The sequence below is a fragment of the Scylla paramamosain genome, chromosome 6 (assembly GCF_035594125.1).
Source record: "Scylla paramamosain isolate STU-SP2022 chromosome 6, ASM3559412v1, whole genome shotgun sequence".
NCBI lineage: Eukaryota > Metazoa > Arthropoda > Malacostraca > Decapoda > Portunidae > Scylla > Scylla paramamosain.
The window spans coordinates 10,209,122-10,233,392 of record NC_087156.1 but is presented as its reverse complement, the minus strand read 5'-3'; the positions used below and the strand labels follow the sequence as shown (position 1 = coordinate 10,233,392).

Below are 24,271 nucleotides of genomic sequence, written 5' to 3'. Positions count from 1 at the left end.
ACAGCCAGCAACACACTCAGTCCCTGTGCTTCCCTGAGCAGTAAAGGGCGGACGTTGTCATCTCCCGGCGTTACTCCTTCGAGACGCGCAGTACAATATGTAAGTTCGTGTAGCGTCTGCATATTGACCGAACAGTTGAAGAATGTATGTCAGTACGTATATCAGTATATCTTTGACCTTCTGTCTGTCTTGTGTGGGTGGGTGCGTGATTGCTTGGGAGTCTCTGTCCCCAGCTTAGGTGCAATTCTGTGTATCTTAACGTATCTGTTTGTCTGTCTGCTTCTCTATTATCACTCACTCACACACACACACACACACACACACACACACACATACACACACACACACACACACACACACTATCTCAACAATTGCTTTTTTTCCAAATGTCGCATGAAAGAAAGAAGAAAGAGGCAGAAAAGTGTGCACGATATATATGCATGTGTATTGTGTTGCATGACATCCTCTCTCTCTCTCTCTCTCTCTCTCTCTCTCTCTCTCTCTCTCTCTCTCTCTCTCTCTCTCTCTCTCTCTCTCCATGGTTCTGCCTTTCAGATTTGAACACAATTCCAGTGATCCACACAACAATATACAAAATACATAACATTTATGCATATTTCATTTCTGGTTAGGTAATTCATAGAGTAACAGGAGAATTGTGTGTATTTTTGGCGACAGGAAAGTGTGTGTGTGTGTGTGTGTGTGTGTGTGTGTGTGTGTGTGTGTGTGTGTGTGCGTGGGCGCCTCTGTCTGCAATGTGATTCACAGACAGGAGGAATCATATTTTATTTTTTTTATTTTATTCTCTTTTTTGTTTTATAAAGTTTTGCTTTCGTTTCTCTAGGTTTATATGTAAAATCGCTCTTTTTTATCCATCGCTCGTGTGTAAGTTACCAAACATGATCATACAAATATTTTCGTCATACGAAATTCAGTCTGCCTGCCTCAAAGTTTCTGATATTTTTCTATTTCTAATGATTCTATATATGTATGTTTGTTTACTATTTCATTTGGCATATGCACCTGTAGTGTAGGATAATGACTATGATTGGGCTGACTTGCTGTATCTTGATTTATTGATTGATTCAGCCTGCAAATTTAATGTCAACATAAACACAGCATACCTCAATATCATGTAACTCCCTTCAATATCTTGTAACTTCACCCAGTAAACAGAAGAATAACATAAGATGAACACATATCCCATTATATTATTCACTATTGCAATGACACACGATACATATAAAATAGTACTCACAAAATGACCGCCCATCATCAGCCAAGGCAGACTTCACCATATGTCTGATTACAGCATTACCCCAACTATGCTGCAAAGTTACACTTAATCAAATCCTCCTATCAGCACCGCATTCAATATAACACCAACCAATATGCACAATCAGCGGCATAACATAAGTCAAACAAATCAGAGAAATAATGTTATCACAAAACTCACCTCAGTCAAACAACCGCCACTCACCCCTGACAGGCACCAACTGTACCTCTGCCTACCTTCCCCCTACACCCTGAGTGCGGTATAATATATATCCGTGTTACATACACAGACCCTAAAAGAAAACTTCCTCTTGACAAACAAATACACATTACTAACCAATACCAAACTTGTTAATAAGTAAGAAAACAATATATGTATCTCAATAATAATTACAATTCTTGTCATATATGCCAATAACAATTATACAGTAACTGGAATACAACCCGTGTCTACACCTCTTTCCAACCAATGACAGCGACACACACTGCCCGCTCCACATTCAAAGGTGCCAACATTGACATTATAATTCTAATATGATGAGAATCATATTACACTCCCCCCACCACAAATCAAAGGCTTCTATACTTCTATTGTTGATCGACTGGGAGCAACACCACCAGTCTATGTACTGATCTTACCATTTGCTTGTCATGTTGGCCCCTGTACTGTTTTCCTGGTTCATTAATTTTATACCTCAACAACACATCTCTGATCTTTCCATCCCTTCCTGGTATACCTTCTACAACTTCCGCTAACTTCCATTCTCCTCTTAATACATTATGATCATTAACAAGTACAATGTCACCCTTCCGAACATTTCTTACACTCACATGCCACTTTTGGCGTACAATTAGAGTAGGAAAGTAGTTCTTCATCCAATTTTTCCAAAATAAATCAATGACCTTAATCTTAAATGCATATGATCTACTTACTTGTCCCCGTTCATTCCAAAATCCACAAGGAGCATCAATGGTAGATCGACCCAGTAGTAAGTCATTAGGTCTCAATACAGTCCCTTCATCAAAATCTTCACCTGGTTTGAACCCGATAGGCCGTTCATTCAATACATTGGCCACCTCATACATAACAGACTGTAGTTCTCCAAAGGATATGACTGATTCACCTATGATTCTAGTGAGAGATCTCTTGACTAATCTAATTAACGCTTCACTGCAAGAATTTTCCCAAGGGGCATCTGCTGATCTATTGAATACCCAGATTAAACCATTAAATTTTCCAAAATTGAACACTTCATGCTTATTCCACCGAGTAACCATATCTCTCAATTCCTTGTTTGCATACACTGTGTACCATTATCTGAATATAATTTTTTGGGAAATCCTCTAGGACAAGTGAATCTCTTCAATACAGTAAGAAAGTTTTGAGTATCATAACCTTCGGAAAGGTCTAAATGTACAGCCCTTGTTGTCATGCAATTGAAAATTACTCCAAACGTTTTTCTTTTCACTCTTCTTTTCACCGTATCACAAACCCAAAGAGGACCAAACAGGTCAACACTTACATTGTAAAATGGTGGACATGGCTCTAGTCTTTCCTTAGGTAGTTCACCCATACACTGGGATGTGCAGATCTTATCTATTCTATGGCAAGTTACACATTGTTTTCTAATAGATTTCATTGTCTTCCTCGCACCTAATACCCAGTATTTCACTTGAGCTCTAGCAAGGCCCGCTTCTATTCCACTATGATCTTCCTTGTGTATGTGGGACAGATACAGTTCAGAAAATGGATGCTTTGATGGGAGTAACATGAACTGATCACAATTCCAATTGTCTTTTACCCATTTTGACATTCGACTTCCCACAGTGATAATGCCATCTTCTCTCATCCTTGGTCCTAGACGTTTATATTTCTTTTCCCAGTCTTGTGGCAGGCTTGTTTGAGCGTTCTTAACAAGAAATAATTCTGCTCTCTGTATATCCTCTGCATTAGGATCACATATTATAGCTTTAAATGATCTCTTTCTTACTACATTTATGACTCGAGCCATTACCGACAAAAGCCGTTTCAAATTGCTGAAATTTTGGATGTTGATTAACTCATTAGGTGTAGTAATCTCTCCTGTGTTCATGGTTACCTTTGCAAACACAGTATCAGGGAGATCAGACACTGTATTCTGTTTAACTGGCCATTCTGAGAAGTCACGATAGAGAAATTGTGGACCACTTTGCCATACAGATCCTGTCCCTAACTCTAAGGGACTGCATTCCCTGGTGGTTAAATCAGCATTGTTTTCCTTAGAAGATACCCAATACCATTCTATGGGCTCTGTCTTTGATTGAATCTCTGCAACTCTACTTCCAACAAAGGTGTTAAATCTATGTGATTCCTTTTGGATTTGTGCCCTTACAATCTCACTATCTGTGATGTGGATTATCCTAGAATAGTTGTATCTCATTTCTCCTTCAATGGATACTCTCAATCTGCTTGCCAAAACTGCAGCACACAATTCCAGTCTAGGTATATTGATTTGCCTCATAGGAGCAATTCTATTCTTTGAACATAAGAGTTTTACACAATATGTGCCATTCTGCTTCTTCCACCTAATGTAAGCTACAGCTCCATATGCTTTCATGCTACTATCACAAAAGATAATTAACTCTGGATCTGTAGTCACATCTGTAGTCCTTAAGCATCTTCCAAAAGTAAGTTTTTCAATTTCAAGCATTTCCCGAAATAAATCCACTGCTTCTAAATACAAAGTTCCACTGATAGGCTCATCCCATCCCTTAGATTTGTTTTCATTAGCTTCTAGTATAATGGAGCGAATCATTAACTTGGTTTTCAGTGTGAATGGTGTTAACAGTCCCAGAGGATCATAGAGTGTAGCAAACTGCGACAGTACAGTTCTTTTAGTCAACATACACGGGATACGGCTTTCAAAGTCACCATAGCTCACATTTGGTTCTGTCCTGCCCTCTCTTGTTCTTTTCGAGAAGTTGAGTTTAACTTTAAATGAAAATACATCTTGTTTGGGTTTCCATTCTAACCCTAAAACCTTTTCTTGATCAGTGTTCGAGATTATGGCATCATTTCTGTTATCCTCTCCAGAGAGAATCCAATATTTAATCTGAAAACCTCCTGGTCTTAAAACTTCCTCCACTTCTTTGATTCTTTCCATTGCATGATTCGTTGAACCAACACTACTTATAATATCGTCAACATAGGAATCCTCTACAATCATTTTAGAGGCTAATGGGAAGTCACAATTCATTTCTGCTGTTTTACGAAGAGCCAACATTGCTATCAGCCCAGAAGGTTTGTCTCCAAATGTTACCGTCTTCAATTTATAGTGTGAGGGTTCTCTCTCTAGTTGAAAGTTCCTCCATAAAAATCTGTGAGTGTGCATATCTTCATCTGAAAGCTTTACAGTATGATACATTTTTCTAATATCTCCAACCATACCAATCTCCTCCTCTCTGAATCTCAGCAAGATTCCAATTAAGTTGTTTATCACATCTGGCCCCTTTGCAAGCATGTCATTGAGAGAGATCCCTTTGTAGGATGCTGCTGCATTAAACACTATCCTTACTGGGGTTGAAATGGAGTCTACCTTGTAAACTTCGTGATGGGGTAGATAAAACTTTGGACCCTTGTAAGTCATTACTTCCTCCTTTGATAATTTCTCTGCTACTCCTCTATCCAACATGTCTTTTATTTGTTCTTGATACTTTACACACTGGGTCGACCCCATCTTCATTAATCTCTGTTCAGTGGCCTTTAATCTAGCAAATGCCATAGGATAATTATCAGGTAGTTTAGCCGGATCATAAATCCAAGGATACTTAGCTATCCAGCACTGATGTTTCGCATCATAAGTTAATCCATCTTCAATAAGTTTCTTCTCTCTTTCTTCCTTAATGGTTAAATTTCCCTTGGTTGAGCATTTTCCACATTTGCAGCCTCCACACTTAGGATTGCATTCTGTTCCTAAGCTTTCATTCAAAAAATAATTTTCTATCAACTTGCCCACATTAGGTTTAGTCCTGAAATGCCAATCTGTGGTGTCATTACAACTCACGTGATTAATTTGCACGCAATAGCTATGTCCCTTTCCTTTGTCATCCAATCTACCTCTGATACAGAAACCAAACTCATTTGACATTAACTGAACATTATCTATGGTTTTTTTAACTTGTGGCATTAAAGTACAGTGATCAGATCCTATTAGTAGTTCTATACGCCCTTCAGGCCTTTGGATATCCTTTTCTTGCACTTCAAATTTCTTAGCAATTTCCGATAAATTCACCTGTTGATGAGCACCAGTTATTTCGGAAATTCCACAAACTTCAACAAATTTTTCCTTCCCTGTTTGATCCCTCAAGGACATCTTATAAACAAAACTATCCAATTCTTCTGTGTGGTCACCGACCTTTGTCACTGAAAGCTGTATAGGAGTACCTTTGAGTCCTAGTTGCTTTGCCATTCTAAAAGTGATCAGACTGATGTTACTTCCTGCATCATATAATGTGGGAACAGAAACACCTCCACTATCCACAAACCCAGTCATCAAAAATGCACCTTTCTTTGTCAAATGGTTACTCATAACATCCATTGTAGAAGTATAAGGACTGCTAAATATAGGGTGCAAAATTGAATGGTGGTGCTTACCACAAATGTCTCCCTTTACCTTTACTCTACAAGGCATTTGCTTATCACAATCCCTAGATAGGTGCCCTCTTTTGAGACATGCAAAACAAATTCTATTTTGCTTTAAAAAATCCATTTGATTTTCAGCTGTCCATTGCTTAAATGTCATACAATCCTGTAAGTGATGAGATTCACTATCATGAACAAGACAATACTTCTCCTTCTGATCACCATTAACTTTTGATGTGTAATTCCTACTGCAATATCTTCCATCTGCTACTTGAGCTATATTAGTTAAACACTCTGACATCTGGTTTTGTAGTTTCTCTTGTCCCACAGCTAACAGTTTTATGACTTCTAATAAGTCATTTTCTTTTGTGTTTGATACATCAGTGGTATGCACCGTTACCTTTGACGCACCAAGTCTTGACTCATCTTGTAAGTATTCTAAAGCTTTTCGATGCTCTGTTAAGAATGCAACCAACTCTTTAAACTTGTCAGTCTTCACTTGTTGTACTTTACTAGCCCATTCCTTTTTCAACATAGAGGGTAACAATTTTTCTACTTGAGTCAGGACAGTAACATTCTCCAACTCCTTTGTTAGGTTCAAGTTGCTTACATCTAACCATACCTTTTCTACAGTATTGATTAGCTTGATTAACCGTTTATCATCACCTTCACTTATTGGCTTATATGACCTAATGTCTCCCAAGATTGAATCAATTAACTTTCCTTCATGACCATATGTTTCATTCAATCTCTCCCACATTCTTTTGTAATCATTTAAATCTTCTACAAGTCTCCTGGGTTCCCCCTCTAGTGACATTCTGAGTACATAGGGATCCTCACCATGTTGTGATTCAACCAGTCTTGTATAATCCCTAATAAATGAGGGAAATGACCTTACAGATCCACCAAATTTAGGAGGCTCAATTTTTTTCATGGCAAGTACAGCCTTAGGTTTTTCTTTTAATGTCTCAAGAAGAGTGCACTTTATAGTTTCCAATTCCATGATATAGTCTTCATACTCTTGGCAAGATGAACTACCATCTAAAAGGTCAATAATTTTCTCATTCACCACATCCACTACTTTGAAAGAATCACAAACTTCACTATACAATACTTGTAGGGTTGCTGTGGAGTCTCCTCTCTTGTGTGCATCCTTGAAGAGTCCCACCTTCCTGGTGAATCTCCTCTTGGCATTAGCACGTTCCCTTTTCAAGTCATCCATGGCTGCTCTGCGAATTTTGCTGAATTGTAGTGTAGGAAAATGACTATGATTGGGCTGACTTGCTGTATCTTGATTTATTGATTGATTGTGTTGCATGACATCCTCTCTCTCTCTCTCTCTCTCTCTCTCTCTCTCTCTCTCTCTCTCTCTCTCTCTCTCTCTCTCTCTCTCTCTCTCTCCATGGTTCTGCCTTTCAGATTTGAACACAATTCCAGTGATCCACACAACAATATACAAAATACATAACATTTATGCATATTTCATTTCTGGTTAGGTAATTCATAGAGTAACAGGAGAATTGTGTATTTTTGGCGACAGGAAAGTGTGTGTGTGTGTGTGTGTGTGTGTGTGTGTGTGTGTGTGTGTGTGTGTGTGTGTGTGTGTGTGTGTGTGTGTGTGTGTGTGTGTGTGTGTGTGTGTGTGTGCGTGGGCGCCTCTGTCTGCAATGTGATTCACAGACAGGAGGAATCATATTTTATTTTTTTTATTTTATTCTCTTTTTTGTTTTATAAAGTTTTGCTTTCGTTTCTCTAGGTTTATATGTAAAATCGCTCTTTTTTATCCATCGCTCGTGTGTAAGTTACCAAACATGATCATACAAATATTTTCGTCATACGAAATTCAGTCTGCCTGCCTCAAAGTTTCTGATATTTTTCTATTTCTAATGATTCTATATATGTATGTTTGTTTACTATTTCATTTGGCATATGCACCCATCAGTCAGTTTGTCTATGTGTCTTTGTCTGTGCTGCTTTCTGAATGTCTGATATGCTGGCTGACTCTCTAATGTAATTTCCTTCTAACATAGTACATACCTTTATTTATCTTAGTTTGTTTACCATGATTTACAGTTGCATTTCTATATGTTCTGTCCATCAATATACAGCTAATTTCTCTCTTTATCTGATTCATCGCTTACACTTCCACTTTCTTCTTATTTGTTTATGTATATTGCTCCTCAACCATCCTACCTTCCTGTGTTTCTTCACTTACCTACCCATTCGTCAATGTTTTATCTGTATATCTCTCCCTATCTAATAATTCTACCTTCTTATCTACAACGGGCATTTATCAACATATTTTCCCACTTAAGTACTTATTATCCATGTCTGTCTGTCTGTCTGTCTGTCTATTTATCTATTTTCTACTTACTGAATTGTTTATCTACCCATCTATTTATATTTATATATAATTAAATACTTATTCATTTATTCATGTATCTATCAATTTATCTATCCATCCATCTGTCCATCTATATATCTATTTATCAGCCAGTCGATCTATTTACCCATTTACCCATCCAGCCATCTATCTATAACTCTACCTGTTCAACCAGATACCTATTCATTAATCAATTCGTCAGACCAACAACACATTTCTCTATCTGCGCCTGAACATACTCACCGATCCATCTCCCCGTTCACCGCCACTGTACCGAGATAATGCACCCTCAATACACTCCTATACTCGGCGGCGGCTAGGCAACGCTATTTCGACATGTTCCACTAAGCATCCCTCCAGTTCCTCCCACAGCTCCCTACTTATGAGGGGAGACAAGTCCCTGCTTCTGATACAGGACTGGAGGAGGAGAGGGAGGAAGAAGAGGTGCGTCTGTTGCAAGCATTATGTGGGCAAAAGGAAGGATGAAACGTAAGGGAGAGAGGATGAAGGATGGTGGAGCGAGGGAAGAGAAGAAAGGAATTCGTGAAAATGGGAGAAGTTGTGAGTGAGGTGTGGTGGTGGTGGTGGTGGTGGTGAGGGACGGGAGATTAATTAGGAATGATTAGTGGTGGCGGGGGTGAGGTATGGGACAGAATCATGGTGGAGTGGAGTGTAAGCTGTGGTGATGGTGACGGTGATGGTGATGTTGTAGTGACGAGGATGAGCTTGTGCGAGAATGATTACTGATTAGTGATGACAGGTTAATAGAGCGTCAGTTTATATTAACAGCCACTGGACATGATACATTACGGACAGCTGGTGTGCAGTGGAGGGAGCGTGTTATTATCATAGTCTCCAGATCACTTATTAGAGTCTAGAATAGATCATAAGGGTAACAATTTGGTTACAGTTTACAATACCACTTAATTTCCGCATGGTAAAGAGTGGATGGAAAAGAGAGTTAAATTCGGTTGGTTCATTTAGTTAGGAAGATGTCTTGATACTCGTCTCTTATAGCAACTCAAGTCATACGGAGGTAAGTAAACATATATGATCAGTTCAAGTCATAACAAGTTTGGGAAGTTAGATAAAAATCAGGGAGAATTACGGAGTTTAACTGTGAAAGGGATCAAAGAGTGAAGAGGCCAGTCAACTGTCGCACTATTAAAGAGAAAACAAGGGCTGAAAGTAAGTGAAAAGCCTAGTTGTATCAGAGCGTGTGTTTCATGAGCAGGGCTGAACTGTAGCGTTTGGATTGCTTTGTATTCATGGTGAGGGGAATCACACCAGGGGCGGGATGTGATACGTTAATAGGAGTGTTTGTATGCGTAATAAAGTGACACAATAATGGATATGGAACGTGCCACATTGATTGCTTTGCATTCATTTTAAAGGGAAATCATGCCACCAATGAAATGTAACACGTTATTTGGAGTTTTTATCCATGAAAAGAACCGTAGTAAGGCAGTTCAAGGAAGCATTAAGTGGTAGTCAGATGACACTTGATCATAAAAGTAAATGAATACCAAACTCAACACACAGAAAAAAAAAAAAAGTACTAAAATTTTAAAGAACACATGCTTCTCTCTGACGAGCATCACTCGCAAGACCTGCATTACATTCAGTCCCGAAGAGTTCTCAAGAGCCCTTTTAGATTATTTGAGCCTTCCACATGAAACAATCACACTGGAGAAATGGTTCACAGGATGCCTACTGTATTTGCTAATAAAAATTAAATATAAAATTCAGTATGAACAATTTGATCAAAATGAATAACTACTATTATTACATTTCTATTTAAGAGAACCATTGACAGTCTAAGTTGTAGCTGTTAGGTAATACTTCGAGTCACTTCTAAGTTTAATCTACAACGAATGTTCAAGATTCACGCCGCCATCCGGGACTAGGGCCTGAGAACATACTTGTACTATACGCGTCAAGGTGACGAGCCATCCTGTTCATTTCTGTCAGTTTCCACGCGGCTACACGAGTCGTCAAGTGCTGTGGACCACCGTGCCTGTGGCCACTGGCCACCGAACTGCATTGTTGATTAATTGTATTAAAACAAAATTTAAGGGGTCCACATTTTCTTTTTGTTTTTGTTAGTGGCCCGTGCCCTGAAAAGAGATGAAAACCACTGCACTAGAGGGTAATAACGGCATTAGCAAAAGCGTCTACTTCAAACACCCTTTTGTCTCTGCCTGTGGGCGCACAAATTACCTCAGAATGTTACGTCACAATGAATAAGACAAGTGAAAAAGCTTTCTTTCTCTTAAATTTGAATACCGTCTTTTCGGAAATATTGATTTTTTTTTTATTCTGTGCAATAAGAAAGAAAAACTTGTCCAGTTTTCACAAGAGTGAAAAAATCTACTATTCACCCTAAGGAGAAGGAACAGAAAAATTATGAACTCTACCACCACCACCACCACCACGTCCACCACCACCACCACCACCTCTTCCTCCTCCTCCTCCTCCTCCTCTTCCTCCTCCTCCTCTTTTTTTTTTTTTTTTTGCATAGGAATAATGATAAAATCTCACTTCATTCTTTCCAATCAAAATGCAGCCAGTTTTTCCCACACTGCACGATGGTTTTCCCACGCCTGCACAAGCACAAGGGCGTGTCAGTTTGGCAGAAGTCATACACTGCTCCAGCTTACTTTACTAAATGGTAGTTAATCTAAATTAATTCCAAAGCGATATGTAAAGACCTGTGGGAGTGTTTCTGTTTTGGTTATCCATTGTAATCACATGTAATCCTCATTTTCTTCGTCCGCATTCTCCTGTTATTGATCAACTTTGTGATTTTAAGTACTAGAGGTCAAAGTTACAGGTGATAACCTGTGTATGCAGCCCCTAAAGGGAAGGTACACAGACCCAGTGACCGAAGCTGTGGCCTGATTGACTGCCGCCTCCCTGGAAAGCGCAACGCAAGGATGCTGCACCACCCCTCAACAACCAAACTGTGCCTTCACCTGCGCTACGCACACACCACATCACACAACTATCATGCATTTACACTCTCCCTCACAAACAAAAGTAGACAGACCACAACTCTTTCCCTCACTATTCTCTCAAGTTCTATGTGGTTTTTCTATACCACGTGGTATCAATTCCTGTATCTTGTCAGCTTCTGCTGGAGGGATTGGTGGGGAGGAACCTTCTGTACTATCCTGTATCTCCCACAAATAGTTAATGTAGAATAATTATCCAAACAGCCTCGTCAATACCTCAAGGTTTGGTATTCCGTTGTATTCCTTTGTATTCCTCTGGATTGAGAGAGAAAGAGAGAGAGAGAGAGAGAGAGAGAGAGAGAGAGAGAGAGAGAGAGAGAGAGAGAGAGAGAGAAAGCGTTCTAGGTCAGAGAGCCACATCAGTCCCCTTCCCCCCACCCCCCTACCCCAGCAAAACACTTCAAGCAACCATTCTGTAGACGCATCACGGGATCATTTTTAAAAGCAATACTGGATGACCATTAGGGGAGCCACACTCCACGGCCACACGCGGGTCTGTCAAGGGGAAGGGGGCGGGCAAGAGGGGCAGGCGGACCATACCAGCGTGTAGGCTCAAGAAATATCACGGCAAAAAGGAGATAGAGGAAGTGAGTCTATGTTTTAATCCTATGCATTATTAAAGGCAAAAAAAAGAAAGGTCTATATGAATGAAAATATGGAAATGAACTTAGATTTTTCCCCTTCTACAGACAAATTAAAAGGAGATGGAGTTTACCTCTATTTATTGTAAAAAAAAAAAAAATATATATATATATATATATATATATATATATATATATATATATATATATATATATATATATATATATATATATATATATATATATATATATATATATATATTTTTTTTTTTTTTTTTTTTTTTTTTTTTTTTTTTTTTTCTTCTTTTTTTTCGTGGAACACACTTGTCAGTTAAGTGAACATAAAATGGAAATGGTAAAGATAAACAAAGTAATGGAGGAACACTGAACCTTTCACGAGAATGGAACTGTTGATATTACTGGGATTTTTATTTATTTTTTTCAAGTGTACATCATTATCCCAGACTACATCACCACAACTACATCATTCCGTCACAGCGTAAAGGGAGAGACTATAGTGGTGATGATGTCACTGTATTTATGCTCTACAAGCTGCATCACTTTAACAAACTTTAGGCGCTGTATCATTACAAACACAACTCATCACCCACAGCAGAGTACCACACTAACATCCGACATTACCTCACCCTCCTGAGCCAATAACCTGCAGGGAGTGCCACAGCCCCGCCAGGCTACATAGAATACAAGCAATCACCCTGAGAGCGCACCCCGTCACGTGGCTCACTCTAATAGAAGCTTACAGTGTAGGGAAGCTGCCTCTGAGCGTCACATAATCCTGCACGCCATCCAGACCACGCTACGCTACGCCTCCTCCTCCTCCTCCTCCTCCTCCTCCTCCTCCTCCTCCTCCTCCTCCTCCTCCTCCTCCTCCTCCTTCCTCCTACTCCTCCTCCTCCTTGTCCCCGCCCGACCACTTGCCTTCCTGTTTTACATACAAACTGCACGCCCCACGCGGCGCATGCAAACACTAGCCCGTCGCCGTACATTTGGCCGTTTGCTCTGCTCTCGACACCCACACCCATGCACGTCACTGAGAGAGAGAGAGAGAGAGAGAGAGAGAGAGAGAGAGAGAGAGAGAGAGGAGAGAGAGAGAGAGAGAGAGAGAGAGAGAGAGAGAGAGAGAGAGAGAGAGAGAGAGAGAGAGAGAGAGAGAGAGAGAGAGAGAGAGAGAGAGAGAGAGAGAGAGAGAGAGAGAGAGAGAGAGAGAGAGAGAGAGAGAGAGAGAAATATTCACGGCAAAAAGTAAATTCTTTCATACAAATGCACCACATTAAGCGCCTCCAGCGTAAGACTGTATAATTATGAGGCAGGAAGCGCGGCAGTAAACACGTGAAGTCTATGGAGAAGGCAGAGCGTGTTTCACTTGCTGGTCTTGCCTCTCACTTTTTTAATATGTTTTCTTTTTTTTTTTTTTTCCTTGCGTGGATTGACAAGGTGTGGAATAATAGTAAGAAAATATAAATAATAGAAAAACTGAATTGGTGTCACTCCAGCTGATAATCCTGCTCTTTACTACTACTACTACTGTTATTAACATTCACCTATTACAACTCAGGAAAACTTTTTTTTCCTTTAACCCTTTATACTTCTTACAAACATGGAACTTCATTTGGAAATAAAAATTCAAACAGCCGAACACAAAAATCAATTAGATGGAAAAGATACTAGACGGCTCAACTTGAAACACTGGAGTAAACAATGCAACACATGTTTAATTTAGTCAGTATAAAATAGTATTCTACCATTGGCATATAGCCACTACTTATACTCACTCTCTCATATCTTCTTGGCGAATGGCAAACAGAGGAACAAAAAAATATTTTTTCAGTTGCCGCTTCCATACATATAGACAAAAAAATAAAAAATAAAAAAAAGTCAATAATAAAAAATCTAAATACTTTTCAGGAATTGCCTCAATACTCTTAAAACAACTAGTCACAGGAAGGGGAAAAAACAGAAACAGGCAGAGAATTCCAGAGTTTACCAATGAAGGGGATGAAAGAATGAAGATATTGCTTAACTCCTGGACTACTGAAAGGGAACGGAATAAAGGTGAAAGTCTTGTGTAGCGTCAGCATGGGGAAGGAGAGACGCATGCTGATGGCAAATTCAGAAGAGCAGTAACCATAGAAATAACAACACAAGACAGACTTCCCCCATTTTTTTCCATCTTCATATACTTGTGTGCATTTTTTGTAGCATATCAGTGTATTTGCTATGGTAAGCTCAGTAGGTATGAAATGTTCTCTAGGATATGCATTAATTCATCCATTTATTTATTTATTTATTTATTCACTTATTTATTATCTATTTATTTCATATTCTACTTTTTATTACCATATCGTATTGAGAGGCACTTTTGTGACTCACTGTTTCCTTTACATTGAGAAATTACTTGTTTATTACAGTACAGCATAAAGCAAGTGTCTGCAGTGAGTCAGACACTTTGTCAAGCAGCCTTACCTTACATGCACATGGAATAACATAGGCAAGCATGACAGGCTTCACTTAAATGTAAACCTAAAAATGGAAGGACGTACACTGCGCTACAAAAACAGCTCCGTCCCCGTAACTCACCGGTAAATTGTGAGTGTGTCAGGAGGAGCAGCAAAAAGCCAGTCCTCGTCGTCTGGCCGCGAGGAAGGAAAAAGGTCCCGCCGCTGCTGCATCCGACAAGACAAACACAAATTCAGAGGACTGTGTTAAACCCTCAACACAAAAAAAAAAAAAAAAGTGTCTGAGTCTGATGGTGTCAACCAAGACTGGCTATCCCGTGTATGAAGTGAGTTATGGCAAATAATTCGTGCATTTTGCGCCCTCCAACTCGTTCTGTAGTAATGGGGCGATAATTGCAAGAGTTGCGAGGCAGAAACCTTCGCCCACATGTCGATAAATCGAAATATGAAAAAGACAGCAAAAAAGGTGAGTCTGACGAAGAAATTACGTAAAATAAGAAAGATACGCCTTCAAAAGTTAACAACTAAGAAGTGTTTCCGAAACTGAAATCGAAATTTTTATATGCGATGGACACCAAAAGGTGCTCCTGGCCAAATCATCGTTGTACCCTCCAGGGCCAGGCGGGAACGGTGGAGTGTACAAAAATAGTGTGCGGTGCGGTAATAAAAAAAGAACCACCTTGCTCTGCTAGGGGAATAATCCCTCCAATGTTATTCAATACGTTACGAAATGATAAAAAAAATCATAAATTTTCTTTCGTTCGATGACAAGGAAAATAAAAAAAGTGATGAAACTAATATTTTCAGAAATCTACAACGACGAGCCTCTAAAAAAAGGGAGACAAATAGTGTGGGCCGGCTCTAGTCATCAAGGCCCACGTCACCTTGACTTTTCAAGGTGACAATCAACACACACACAGACAAATAACAACACTTCACAGAACAATACAAGCTTTCCTCTCTTTGATTTTACTTGAATAAAGCTGCAACAAAGGTTATGACGCTAAAAAGTTACCTTAGGTTAGGTCACAAATATCAAGGTGGTAAGGCTTCCCGGGAAATCAGAGTTAAAAATAATATCAATACCAATGGGGAATTTTCGGAACTCAATCGCTAGATGTCGTTGCTGCTCATCTAACTGTAGGAAAGAGAGCTAGAATATTGTTGTAGTAAATCCCAGGTGCGTAAAGATGCATAGAACATTGATCATCATGATACTATTGAAATGACGTATAGACTTTTCAATATCCGGTATGGATAATATTGAGAGAATGTGGTCAAATTATTATTTTTTTTTTTTTTGTGTGATTATCGAGTAAACTGCTAACATTTTCTAAATAAATCATATTACAAGTATAAAAACTATTGATTTGGACAATGAAAAAAGTAAAAAAAAACACACTGTACTATATAGTATGACACAACCTACTCAGTAACATCGTGATATATGGCTCTAGTTTTTTTTTTTTTTTTTTTTTCTGGGTATTTTAGCATCACTCTCACGAAGCGAGCGACAAGGCAAAGTAATCGAGAACCAAAACAAACATCTCTCAGGCGATCCTGCTGCTGCTGTAGTGTCCAGCTGCCGTAATCCATTGCTTAGGGCGTAGTGGAGATGGGCACCGCAGCAACATTCAACTTCATGTCCGACAACGTGTTTCTTAAGTTCAACCAGCGCGGCCGAGTCAGGTGTTTGTTTTGGTTAGAGATACAGCATTACTATCGCCAGGACACTCGAGTTGCCATTTTTTTATTAAAATTGCCGTTTCCATAAACTAGGAAGGAGATCTATGTAATTTGGACTTTTGACTGTCACAGACATGTTGTCTTTATGTTTACTGTCGTCTACATTAAGACGTTTCCAATCAAAAGTGTATTCATTTGGAAATCTTAAGATGACCAAATAAATCTAAATGCCGATTCACTAGAAAATCAACTTATATACATTTATTCATGAAAAGAGTTTCATTTTACTTGTGTTACCACTTAGAAGGGATTACGTAGAAAAATATATTATATAAGCCCATTGCATCTTCATGTAAATAGAATAACACTGTAGGTATATCTGATATTGCTTGTATGTGAGAGAAGAGTTTGTGTCTGTGCTGCCACCTGGTGACAACCACTAGTTCTGAAAACTCCCCATTAAACAAAGAAAATGTAAATATGTTTTCTCCATAAAAGGAAATATTTTATATTATTTTTATTTTAATTTTATATATTTATTTTTTTACGTGGAAATCAAATTCACACTAAATTAAATGTGTTACAGTAATAGTTTCCAAGGAGACTTTATCATAACATGCAAAATATTAATCTACATAACGGTAAAACACAGTAAAGGATAAATAAACGGATAAATTAGAAAATCTGATATTTGTTACCTAAAAAAGTCCTCAAGTGAATATTCCTGTTATTGTGGAATGTTTTTTTGTAATTGCATCTTTCCTTTCTTCACTCACATATTCGTACATACAAAAGATATATACGAAAAAAAATATGAACGCAAAAATGATAGCTAATTGTTAGGTTTCAACTGAATCTCCAAGTAAATATTTATAACAAAAAGAAAATATATGATTTCGTATCCTTCTTTTCTCTATGCATACACTAAAATAAGCACACGAAGACTGAAATACAAAAATTATAGTTTTGAAAAAGATTCGGTTAATCCTCAAAGGACTTTTTCCCTGTAAGATGTTGCAATGAACATTATAGACTAAATTTACATTCTTTCTTCTTTCATATATATACCCTGGGAAGGCAGAAAAATAAGAGACAAAAACAACGCTTTGGAAAAAGGTTTAAACTAATCCTTCAATGGATAATACTACTGACACGATACCATGGAAGCACATCCTTTCTTTCCTTCATAGATTCGTGGGAAGCTGACAGGAGAAAGGCAGGCAACAGTGACAGGTTTCGGTTGACATGGAGAAAAAAAAGTTTAACAGCGAGTTCCAAACAGAGTGCACATCATGTAATGAAGCAGGTACTCACTTTCCTCCTGCACGTGTTGGCAGTGTTCACCGCGGCACCACCTGCCATCCTTTCCTGAAAATATCAAAACATCCACATAAGAAAGTGATGCAGCTTGACTATTCTAAAAAGAGCTAAAAATGAAGCATCATGAACAGAACCACCACAAATCCTTTACTGCATGAGTTACAACATACACATAAACAAAAAAGGAGAGAATAAATACTGAAGAAATGTCATAAATAAAATGTGTCAAATTCCTTCAAGCAAGAACACATGGATACATGAAAAACAACACTGAAAACAGAACACACTTGAAACGCTGAGAATGTTAAATATGCACAACAGTTGCAACAAAATAAAACGAACAAGCACAATTACATATATAACAAGATCAAATAAGAAAATAAAAAGAAGCAAAAATATTAAATGCAAAGCTTCTCAACATTCAGCGGTACAAACCTAAAAACAACAGCAAGGATATACTTAGAAAATAATAAGTACCACTTCAGTCTAGCCATAAAAAGTATTCACAGCACAAAACATGAAAGTCCCTTTTGAGTATCTCCGCCAAGGTGGCCTGACTCATCTGTTCTTCTTTCTTTATTGTTGCTCAGTAATACAACACATCCACCTTCCTCCGTTTGTGGTTCTGATAACAACAACAACAACAACAACAACAACAACAACAACAACTCTCTGACCACTCCTAGTAAGATACCTGCCTTTTCGTGTGGTTACTGCGAGGACACGGGATGTTCCCTATAACCTCTTACACAACAAAACAACAACAACAACAACAAAGGCTCCACAGACCACACAGATATCGTAGTTGCTGTTGGTTCTGGATGTCACCGCTTCTTGGTAAGGATCTCAACAAAAGCAAACACCTGTGAGATCCACCCTACTTCATGCTTGTGCTGCTAACTCGTCTGGATGAAGCAATACATTTAGTGTGATACCTTTCACAGGACCTGCGTATATTATGTCTACATATTTCAGTTAATGCGGTCATCTGAATACAAAAGCCTCACTGCAAAGCCAAGGTAGTGTTTCGCTGGCAATATTATTCCTATATACGCATTACCAAACGCATCCTATATTTTTTTTTTTTTTTTGTCTCGTCGCTTACCAAACCAGTGTCAGACGCTCTTTTGATAAGGTCCCGCAGGAGGTCGTCTTTCCTACCACGGCAAGACTCACACGATTTACTCATATTTTCCCTGGAACATAATGTAATGAAGCTCCAGATGTTAGGCTGGAGATGACCAGCTAATAAACAAATATATAAATACATATTCTCATTAAAAGCATTAACGACGTGTAATTCAATCTCCCGTCGTCTGAACACACGAGTAATCACACGTCTGATGAAGGCATGCTAATGAACACCCAGGTGAGGGGTCTTTTTATTCGCTACTCACACTTGAGACTCGCGAGCCCTCGGAGTATTTAAGCCGCTTATAAACTTTCTATGCAAAAATAATTTTATTTACACTTTCTCTCTCTCTCTCTCTCTCTCTCTCTCTCTCTCTCTCTCTCTCTCTCTCTCTCTCTCTCTCTCTCTCTCTCTCTCTCTCTCTCTCTCTCCCATCATTTATCTCTGCATAGGAATGACTATCAAATGCCTTGACTGTTAAGGGCTGCTAAAATAATAACAATAATAATAACAATAATAATAACAATAATAATAATAATAATAGTAATAATAATAATAATAATAATAATAACAACAAACAGTTGTAATGAAAACTCCAGTACATCTGGTTTCATAGAGTTTATTCCAAGCCTCCAGTACTTCCCCTACAGAAGGGCTTGTGTGAGTACCTTACCCTCTCCTGGCCCTCTAGTCGCCCTTCATGGGATCCGATGCTCATAATCGTATTAATTGATCCATCATATCAGCTTCGTCTCTCTCTCTCTCTCTCTCTCTCTCTCTCTCTCTCTCTCTCTCTCTCTCTCTCTCTCTCTCTCTCTCTCTCTCTCTCTCTCTCCAGAACTAACAATATAAAGAATAGCAGGTTCGAGGTATTCTGTGGTCGTAAGACTCAGCCCCATCAGACTGTGCGAGCATTTTTATGTTGATCTGCTTCTCTGCAATAATATTTTATGTCAATGAACCTTTGGCTGTTAATGAAGGTGCCACCAGCACGTGGAATGACTCACCGACAGACAGATACACACACACACACACACACACACACACACACACACACACACACACACACACACACACACACACACACACACACATACATACACATACACATACACACACATACACACACACACACACATACACACACACACACACACACACACACACACACACAAACACACAATATCCGAGAAAAGCTTCTTGACAGTGTCCGTCAGATTTACCAAATTATTTATAGCTAGGATCCTCTTTAGGGCACTCAGGAGACTATAGTCACTACACGCGGCTGTGAACTATAGAAGGAACAACAAAGGTACAGCTACCACAATTACTTTTTTTTTTTCCAGCAATCTGTAAATCTGCGTGGCTGCTGCTCGAGGTGGCAGAGCATTAACCGGAGCTGAGAGTGTGGTGGGATGGATGTTTTGACGGTATCTGTCCCTTTCTCTCTCCAAGTGGATATTGTACAGTAGCTACCAAATTATCTTTATTTTAAAGAGCTCTACATTCTGACACAATGGACGATAATATTTGACACGTTTGGTAATGACGCCAGTGACAATTGGTAGCCCTGCACACTAACCTTACCGACACTTGATCAGGCAGCGGGTTTTGTATTGTTCATTATGCCACAGTTCGCGCCACACTTTAAAGATAGTTTTTGGAGATACTGTACATTCATTGGCTGAAAAGTTCTTTATACAGTCATACAGATCAGTTACTTTCAACTTGGGTCCACTTAGACTAATATGTATGAGACTACACTTTTATTTGAAATATTTAGATGCACGGTTTTACTTTATGCTTCTTTTTATCCTACTTAGTATTAAAACAAGAGTGGAATTTTATTAAGTTTATAAAGGAACGTTACTGAATGCTGTTGACGAGAAAACGATGAGACAAATTCTTATTTCAGTTCTACATCACCAGTGTTTACGGCTTCACTCCAGAACAGGACTCCCTAACCTCCTCTCATCCCAAGCAAAGCCTCTTACGAGTAAATCGTTTCGTTATTGTCAATCTATTATCTGTTCTTTATATTCAAGAGAAAATATGGAAACAGTTGAATCTACTTTTCTATATCATGTCTTCTGGGTTGTGACTGATTTCTTTCTAGCGTCTGCAGCTTAAGAGTGTCAATGAAGAATAATGATGCTATTTCATTGAACTTAGAGCTTTCACTGTAAGGAGTCTCTCTCTCTCTCTCTCTCTCTCTCTCTCTCTCTCTCTCTCTCTCTCTCTCTCTCTCTCTCTCTCTCTCTCTCTCTCTCCCAAACCATATCTCACTCCCAAGTAGAATTCACCTTCTCTCTTTTACCCATCTTTACTATATTTCACTAAGTAAGGCTATTTTCTAAGAAGTAACATCCTAACAATCCTTCTTCAGCTTGAGCAGCAACACTAATTTTATTGCAAACCTTCCAGTTCGACTTCGCTTAGATTACCTTACTTAAGGTTTCCAGTCAAGAGATACCCTGCCATGCCTCGCCTCACCCTCCCTAACACTCCGCCAAGACAATGATTCCCTTGGTACCATCGCCGCGTGTACCAGGATGAGAGAAAAGCCGACAGTCCACTGCTAAGCCATGCGCGGATTAGCGCCGTTAGCATCAGTCCGAGAACACAAGCAATTCAACTGACCTTGGAAAACCTTGAGCTGAAGCCAAGAGGGAAAGTAAAGTGTGTCTAGAATATGAAGGTGGTAGTTAAGTGAGACTGAAGAGGAGGAGCACAAGTCATGTTGCGATTGACGGATGAAGGCAATCTAGGGAGAGTGTCGCACAGAGGAGGCGGGACGCAAGGCCAGTCACTGCTGGTGTCCCTCGCCTCCCCTTCCTGCCTCGCTGCGAGGTGAAGGGGCCACTACCACCGCTGCCTCAACACTTACACTACCTTTGCGTCTCAACACTGAAATGCTTTAATGAATGGGAATGAACGGGAAAGTAATGGTCACTTAGAATTGCTTAGAACAAGTACATGTTACTAAGTGTTTTAAATCAATCTGTCTGTCTGCGTCTGTCTGTTTATCTCTGCCTCACATCATACCAAGGTACTTGAAGGCTTGTCTGTAAGTGGTATCAGTGTGAACAGGTTACATCACGCTCCTATACAATCATGATTTGTGCAGCACAATCTCCATAGTAGGTTGGCAGGCACTTCCCACACGTTAAGGAGTCCTTCTTCATTTCACTCTCTAATTTAAACTTCTTTATGCAAATGAAATTAAAGTTTGGGATTTAAATGATCACTACTTTCTTCGCGCATAACAAAAATGTGCTGGACAAATATAACGAAAAATATTTACATAAAAAAAACAATAATAATATTCGAGCCACACTTCACAGTAACGAAAGCTTTCATAAATAAAGGAAGATATTGCAAAGGTCGCACTGAAATATTATTTATCACCGTACAACTACCATACCTAATTCCCGGGAGCAGACTCATGCAGGATATAAAAAGATGAAAGACCAATAAATAGCGGTAGAGAGTCACGAGAACATGGCAATTCATCAAAGAACTCCCGAGAGAGAGAGAGAGAGAGAGAGAGAGAGAGAGAGAGAGAGAGAGAGAGAGAGAGAGAGAGAGAGAGAGAGAGAGAGAGAGAGAGAGAGAAGGAAGGATAATATGAAAAATAGGGCCCTAAGGAGGGCAGGAGGCATGCAGGCAGGAAGGAAGGAAGACAAAAACAAGTATCAATATAATAAACATAATAAATAATAGCAAATAATAAACAAAAATAATGATAGAGAGATACATTACATTGCACGTGTATCTAAGAGTGAACATTACTCACGGCTCACCAGCACTCCCCGGCACACAGCTAATCCTGGCGCTAGTGAGGCTCTGAGGAGGAAAGACGCTTACTTTCCCTTGGCTTACAAATGAAAGTGTGCTCTACCGTACCTCCCATCAGGAAGCCACGCTGATGGGCTATTAAAAGATGGAGTGTCCTTTTCAGTATTTCTACTTCAGAAACACAGCCACTAGAACAACTAATTGCTTACTGTCCAAGGCAAGTACAGAGAGAGAGAGTGAGAGAGAGAGAGAGAGAGAGAGAGAGAGAGAGAGAGAGAGAGAGAGAGAGAGAGAGAGAGAGAGAGAGAGAGAGAGAGAGAGAGAGAAAACTAATTATATATAGAAATGAAAACGAAATTAAATTGGTTAACATCCCAGCCACAACCATTGCCCCCGCCACCACCACCATCACCACCACCACCACCACCACCAGCACGTCGCCGCCACCAGCTTGAACCGCAGTCAAAGGGAGCGCCATGCATGTTTAATTTCTGGCAGGGTTTTTTTTTTTATTTACTTACTTATTTATTTATTTATTTATTTATTTATGTTTTTTTGCAATCCCGTAGAAAATTTGAAACGCCGTCTTGATAAACATTTTACCTCAAATCCGCGGGTAACAGTGTTTGTTTGTTACAGATTAAAACCCATTGCCTCCAGGAAATGAGGGCACCTCATTTCATCTATTTTCATTCTTTCCTATAAATTTTCCTTCGGGCTTTTCTTCTCTAACCCAGTAAGGTATTTACTTCAGATTTGTTTCCTGTACGGCTTATGACGGAGGGAGTGGAGGGTGAGGAGAGAGCCTTCCGCTTTGCTGTCCTTTTCTTCTACTATCACCTTAGTAGCCCTAGGACAGATCATCTCGTGAGAACCGCAAGGTTTGTTGTGGCCTGTATTTCTATGTAACTTTATGTAAATCTCCCTCGCTGTACACACACACACACACACACACACACACACACACACACACACACACACACACAGACACACACACACACACACACGTTAATTAAAGAAATGCTGTTGTTCTGTCATGTATCCAGTATATTTTGTTTTGTTCTCCACAGGTAACAATTAATGTGGTGCTTTTCCCGTTCCAGGTCTCTGTGACCTCTGGTATTCTTTTAGCCTGTCTTTTTACTCTGACAGGCGATGCTACTGTTACGACGACGACGATGAGAACGAGGACGACGACGATTAGAGTCACCGCACGCACGACGGCAAAAACGTCAGTGATGATTTTTGTAAAGTTAAGCAGCAGTAACAGCAGCAGCAGCAGCAGCAGCAGCAGCAGCAGCAGCAGCAGAAACAACAGCAGCAGTAGCAGCAGCAACAGCAGCAGCAGCAGCAGCAGAAACAACAGCAGCAGCAGCAGCAGCAGCAGCAGCAGCAGCAGCAGCAGCAGCAGCAGAAACAACAACAGCAGCAGCAGCAGCAGCAGCAGCTATAGCAGCAGCAGCAGCAGCAGCAGGAGGAGCAGTAGTAGTAGTAGTAGTAGTAGTAGTAGTAGTAGTAGTAGTAGTAGTAGTAGTAGTAGTAGTAGTAGTAGTAACAGTAGTAGTTGCTCCTTTTGTTGTTGTTGTTGTGGAAGGAAGGAAAAGCAGCAATACCAACAACAGCAGCAAGATCAGCGACGGCAACAGCAGCACCAGCAGCAGCAGCAGCAGCAGCAGCAGCAGCAGGAGCAGCAGCATATTTAGTGTAATAATCTCCAACAGATAAAACACGCGGTGAGAAGTAACACGAGGCATCCTGGACAAACACCTGTCCACCTCGGCCCTGCAGGAGCTAAGATAGACAAAATGCATTTATAGTTGTTCAAGTGTCCAGCTTAGGTTACAGAGGCGTAGGTTAAGTCAGCCTGGTTGCATGGTGCACACCAGGATGCATGATATTTTTCAAAGGTTACCCAGAATTGTTGGCTACATGGAAGTGTACATGACATGACCAGTGTCATGAGGAAGAAGAAGTAAGTTGCCAT

At 39.6% G+C, this 24,271-nt stretch overlaps 1 protein-coding gene and 1 long non-coding RNA gene across 10 annotated transcripts in view; both read right to left on the bottom strand.

Moving 5' to 3' along the window:
- Positions 1–24,271, bottom strand: part of LOC135101297 (circumsporozoite protein-like) — a 189,251-nt gene that overhangs the window by 66,510 nt on the left and 98,470 nt on the right. For 7 of the 9 annotated variants that reach the window (XM_064005042.1, XM_064005038.1, XM_064005035.1 and 4 more), the window contains one exon: positions 17,352–17,405. The exons of the other annotated variants lie outside the window; for them this stretch is intronic. In XM_064005042.1, coding sequence (XP_063861112.1) covers positions 17,352–17,405 — 54 coding nt within the window. The remainder of the gene's footprint in view (positions 1–17,351; positions 17,406–24,271) is intronic. 9 annotated transcript variants of the gene reach the window in all.
- On the bottom strand, positions 1,054–2,633 carry LOC135101296 (uncharacterized). Its single transcript, XR_010269187.1, has 2 exons — positions 1,259–2,633; positions 1,054–1,090 (listed from the first exon to the last, which is right to left on the bottom strand). It is a non-coding gene; the product is annotated as an uncharacterized LOC135101296 (long non-coding RNA).